Here is a 5,430-nt window from a genome sequence, read left to right on the forward strand (position 1 = left end):
AGCCCCATGGGCCCCTTGCCCGCCCCAGCTCTCCAACCCGGGACCAAATTGATATCCCAGAGGTGCAAAATGCCTGGGGGGCTGCTGCTGGGGGCACCAGGAAGGGGATCACTGTGGGCAAACTGAGGAGCTGAGGGATGCTGGTGGGTCTGGGCTGGAGGATGCTCCTGCATCCTAGCTCAGCGTGGAGAAGAGAAGGTTCTGGGGAGACCTTAGCGCAGCCAAGGCTTTTGGTATGGTTTTCCACAGCCTTCTCCTAGAGAAATGGATGTGTTATGGTCTGGACAAGTGGGATATGTGGTGGGGGGGGAACCGGCTGACCGGCACCACCACAATGATTGTGGTGAACTGCTCCTTCTCAAACTGGGGATGTGTCACCAGTTGGATCCCCCTGGGATCGGTATTGGTCCCAAAGCTGTTTGAAGTCTTCATAAGTGATCTGGATGATGGGGTAATTTTGCTGATAACGCCAAACTGAGCGGGGAAGACCCATGGGAAGGGAGAGCCGCTTTGAAGGGTGACCTGGGTAGGCTGGAAGATTGGGATAACGAGAACCTTATGAAGTTCAATGGGGACAAGTGTAAGGTCTTGGACCTGGGTAAACACAACCCAGGAGTGCAGCACAGGCTGGGATCTGCTGGGGAGCAGCTCTGAGGAAAGGAACCTGTGGGTCCTGGTGGACACAAGCTCAATAGGATTGAGCAGAGAGCAGCTGTAGCAAAGAAAGCCAACAGGATGCTGGAGAACATCAACAAGGGCATCACCAGCAGAGATAAGGAAGTCATTATCCCACTCAGTGCTTGTCAGGCCACACCTGGAATGCTGTGCTCACATTTGGTCGCTGCTCTACAAAGAAGATGTGGGTGGGCTGGAGAGGGTCTAGAGAAGGACCACGAGGATGATCAAAGGACTGGGCAGCGTGTGAGGAAAGGCTGAACGAGCTGGGGCTGTTCAGCCTGGAGAAAAGGAGGCTGAGGGGAGACCTTATCACCATGTTCCAGTGTTTAAAGGGTGGCTACAAAGAAGATGGAGATTCCCTTTTTACAAGGAATCATATAGAAAAGATGAGGGGTGATGGGCACAAGTTGCTCCTGAGGAGATTCCGGTTGGGAATAAGAGGGAAATCTTTTGCAATGAGAACAACCAGTCACTGGAATAACCTCCCCTGGGAAGTGGTGGATTCCCTAATGTTGGACACTAAAGATTTGGCTGGACAGGGTGCTGGGGCATCCAGTCTAGGTCCTGCTTTGCCTAGAAAGGTTGGACCAGATGATCCTTGAGGTCCCTTCAACCTGGGATTCGATGATTCTATGATTCAGCCTTCCAATACCTAAAGGGGCTCCAGGAAACCTGGAGAGGGGCTTTGGACAAGGGATGTAGGGACAGGACAAGCGAGAATGGCTTTAACCTGCCAGAGGGGAGATTGAGATGAGCTCTGAGGCAGAAGCTCTTCCCTGTGAGGGTGCTGAGGCGCTGGCACAGGGTGCCCAGAGAAGCTGTGGCTGCCCCATCCCTGGCAGTGTTCAAGGCCAGGTTGGACACAGGGGCTTGGAGCAACCTGCTCTAGTGGAAGGTGTCCCTGCCCGGGGCAGGGGGTTGGAACTGGGTGATATTTAGGGTCCATCACCCAACACGATCCACGCCCCGGTGCAGCGCCCCCGCCCCGCGGCTGGCCCCGCCCCCTGAACTGGCCCCGCCCCCTGTGGCATCAGGCCAGGAGGTGATTGGCTGAGGCAAGAGGGGGGTGGAGTCTTTGGGTGACATATATGGTAGGGTGGGGGGGCCTGAATCAGTAGGGAGCTGCTGGAGGTCATGGATGGGGATGGGGATGGGGATGGGGATGGGGATGGGGATGGGGATGGGGATGGGGATGGGGATGGGGATGGGGATGGGGATGGGGATGGGGATGGGGATGGGGATGGGGATGGGGATGGGGATGGGGATGGGGATGGGGATGGGGATGGGGATGGGGATGGGGATGGGGATGGGGATGGGGATGCTCTACAGGACTTTCTCCACTCCCCCTATTGGGCTCCTAGCTGCAGATATCCGTGGAGAAGGAAGGTTGGGGTTGCTGCCATGGGTGCCCCTGACTCCCAAGTGCTTGTCGCCTGCCCCAAAAAGCCGGGGTGAGGGTGCAGCCGGGTGCCTGAGCCTCACCTTTGCTCCAGCACTGACTCAGGGCCCCATGTGCTCTTTGCGTAAGAGCCGTGCTGGCAAGCAGACTCTGCCCGGGGAGGCTGCCACCAGCCTGGCCCTGGCCAAAGGGCAGGCACAGCCTCTGCGTAAAGGTGGCAGCGACGGGGTGCTGGGTCACTGCTGGGCTGGAGCTGAGCGGTGGGAAGAAGATCCACTGGAGTGGAGAGAAGCCGGAGAGGTCCTGTCTAGATCTGAATCTTTCCTCCCTACAGGCTGAACCGTGCTCCTGGTGAAGATGGATTACGCCAAGTCCCTGAGCCTGCGCCTGGCTGCCCCTGTCTCCAAGTAAGTGCTGGGGAACCACCGTCCTGGGGTGGGCGACATGAGAGCCCTCCCTGCTTTGGCACGTCTTGGGATGGATGTGCCCCTCTCCACTGAGTCTTGGGGGGCTGGCACTGCCTGGGGCTGGAGGTGGGTCTCAGGACACCCCAATCCCTCCATCCCTCCCCAGATGTGTCTCGGCAAGTGCCTCCATGACCCAGCAACTGCTGTCAAGCCCGGCCCCACAGCCCCGACCCTTCCGTGTCTGCAACTGGGACCGCAGCCTGCGCAAGGGCATCATGGCACAGAGCCTCGCTGAGCTGCTGCACCAGGTGAGCTGGTGGATGTCAGCCCGTCTGTCTGGGGGCTGTCTGTCCACAGAGGTGGGTGGTGGGCTGGCTGCCCCCCAGCCCTGCTCACCCCCAGCACCCTTGCAGGCTCAGACTGCTCTGCTCGCCCCTGGTCCCATCTCGCTGGTGCTGGATGAGGATGGCACTGCAGTGGAGACAGAGGCTTTCTTCCGGACGCTGGAGGAGGGCACGGTGCTGATGGCCCTGAGTAAGGGGCAGACCTGGGCTGCCTCCAAGGTGAGTGCATCCCTTGGGAGCCTGGTTTGTCCCTGGGATCAGCGGGGAGGTGATGTGATGCTCAATGGGAGGTGCTGGGTGCTGGGTGAGGTGGGAATGGGCGAGTGGGGGTATCACTGTGTAACCCTGGTCCTACTCATGCCCAGACCCCCGGCTACCAGCTGAGCCTGTCCCACAAGCCCCCTCGGAGGATCGATGTCGCCCGTGTCACCTTCGACTTATACAAGACCAACCCGCGGGATTTGGGCTGCCTCAATGTCAAAGCCACTCTCTACGGCACCTACAGCATGTCCTACGACCTGCGCTGCTACGGGGCCAAGCGGCTGATGAAGTGAGTGCTGGGGGGGGCCTGGAGATGGCTCTAGGAGCGGGGATGCTGCAGTGGGGGACCAGCCCCCTCTGTGGGATGCAAGGAGGGATGCTCACCCCTTTTCTCCCTGCCCAGGGAAGCTCTGCGCTGGACGCTCTTCACCATGCAGGCCACCGGCCACGTCCTGCTCGGCACCTCCTGCTACATGCAGCAGCTCCTGGATGCGACGGAGGAGCCCAAGGAGGCAGAGAGCAGCCCAGCGCCGCAGAACCTCCTCAGCCTGCCCCCCCTGCCCTGCAGGAAGACCCTGCAGTGAGCATTGGATGCCCTGTCCCCCTCCTCTGCCACCTCCCCTAATCCCAGGGGGTCCCAGCACCCCTCTAGGTCAATGTCTGGGGCGAAGGGCTGCCGTGGTGCTTGCACTCTGCTGGCTCACTGCAGCCAGCTCGTGTCTATTGTCTGCTGCTCTGTAAATATATTTATTTAAGTAAAGCTTTGCTGATTTCAGCTGTGTCTCATCTCATCTTTGCTTGTGGGGGTGCCGCAGCTATTTGCCCTACTTGGCTCTGTGGGGTTGTGCTGGGTGGTGGTGCAAGAGCATGCAAGGAGGGGACCTGTTGCAAGTGCTTCCCAAGGGAGCTGCTGCCTTAGTTGTCCTCCTCCTCCTCCTCCCTGCCACCCCAGCACGCTGTTGGCACGCAGGGCCTGGCTCTCATCCCTGACACAGAGCTGAGCCCGCTCCTGCCACTGCAGGCACCCCATGAGGAGAGGATGGTTCAAACCCCCAAACCCTTGTGCCTGTTGGCACTATCCCTGTTCTCACTTAATTGAAAGGGATGAAAGATGCCCGTGGTCCTGCTGGCTTGGTGCCACTGACACCCAAAGCGCAGAGGGATGCACTCCTTGTGCACTGGGATGGAGCTTTTAGTCCATGGTCTCCTTGAGAGCCCTGTATCCTAGCCTTGCGCAACCCCCTTGGGATGCTGCAGCCTTGCCCTTGCCCTTGGGGACTGCAAACACCCTGCAGCTCCAGGGATACCAGAATGGGAAACAAAACAGCCTGGGGGCCACTGGGTTATAGTGAGCTGGAAGCTGAAGGATGTCCCTGAGGGGGAGCCCTGCACTCAGGGTGGGCTGGAGGGGAATGATGTGCTTCTTGTACTGGGAAGCACTGGGGAGGCCAGAGAAGCTCTGGGGGTGCTTACGTGCATCCCTCCTGTGATGCACAGCAGGGGCTGTGGGACCTGAGCCATGCTCACCCGGGTACCCCACTGCAGGGCTCTGGGGCTCCAGCACAGGGAGTGCTGATGGGGCAGAGACCTGAACCAGGTTCAGAGCAGCACAGCTCACTTAGGAGCTTCATTAGCTGGTAATTAATGAGCCATCAGCCTGCAGCCCACCATCAGCTGGAGCCCAATCAGGTGCTGGTGGCTGCATCACCCTATGGTACAGAGTGTGACACCCAGGGTGAGGTAGTACCAGGGATGACGTGGGGACATCATGCTCTGCCCCACCACTGCAGGCTGTACCATGGCTAGACATAGAACCATGGCACGGTTTGGGTTGGACCATTGGGTTGAATCTTATGATCATCCAGTTCCACTCCCCTGCCACGGGCAGGGACACCTTCCAGTAGAGCAGGTTGCTCCAAGCCCCTGTGTCCAACCTGGCCTTGAACACTGCCAGGGATGGGGCAGCCACAGCTTCTCTGGGCACCCTGTGCCAGCGCCTCAGCACCCTCACAGGGAAGAGCTTCTGTCTTATATCTAACCTGAACTTCCCCTGTTTCAGTTTAAACCCATCACCCCTTGTCCTGTCACTGCAGTCCCTGATGAAGGGCCCTCTCCAGCATCCTTGTAGCCCCCTTCAGACACTGGAAGCTGCTCTGAGGTCTCCACGCAGCTTCTCTTCTCCAGGCTGAACAGCCCCAATGTTCTCAGCCTGGCTCCATACAGGAGGTGCCCCTGATCATTCTCATGGCCCCCTCCACATCCTTCTTACACACCCACCGTCCTGACCCCAGGGGTGATAGCGCCCACACCAACCACCAACACTCACATGCAGCCGCCGGCC

The 5,430-nt window shown here is 59.2% G+C and overlaps 1 protein-coding gene across 1 annotated transcript; it reads left to right on the top strand.

The window, feature by feature from the left end:
• Positions 1-2,054: 2,054 nt before the first annotated feature.
• Positions 2,055-3,864, top strand: CIDEC (cell death inducing DFFA like effector c). The gene is made up of 5 exons (XM_030512054.1): positions 2,055-2,484; positions 2,651-2,792; positions 2,898-3,047; positions 3,194-3,378; positions 3,493-3,864. Exons 1-5 carry the CDS (start codon positions 2,435-2,437, stop codon positions 3,671-3,673), a joined length of 708 nt encoding a protein of 235 aa, XP_030367914.1. The 5' UTR covers positions 2,055-2,434; the 3' UTR covers positions 3,674-3,864.
• The last annotated feature ends 1,566 nt before the right edge of the window (positions 3,865-5,430 follow it).

Source organism: Strigops habroptila, chromosome Z (genome assembly GCF_004027225.2).
Source record: "Strigops habroptila isolate Jane chromosome Z, bStrHab1.2.pri, whole genome shotgun sequence".
Classification (NCBI taxonomy): domain Eukaryota; kingdom Metazoa; phylum Chordata; class Aves; order Psittaciformes; family Psittacidae; genus Strigops; species Strigops habroptila.

Bases quoted from the DNA above. Each gene is read 5' to 3' on its own strand.
- CIDEC (XM_030512054.1), top strand. From the start codon at position 2,435: ATGGATTACGCCAAGTCCCTGAGCCTGCGCCTGGCTGCCCCTGTCTCC. The intron at 2,485-2,650 runs GTAAGTGCTGGG...ATCCCTCCCCAG, and splicing joins CTGGCTGCCCCTGTCTCCAA to ATGTGTCTCGGCAAGTGCCT. The intron at 3,379-3,492 runs GTGAGTGCTGGG...CTCCCTGCCCAG, and splicing joins GGGGCCAAGCGGCTGATGAA to GGAAGCTCTGCGCTGGACGC.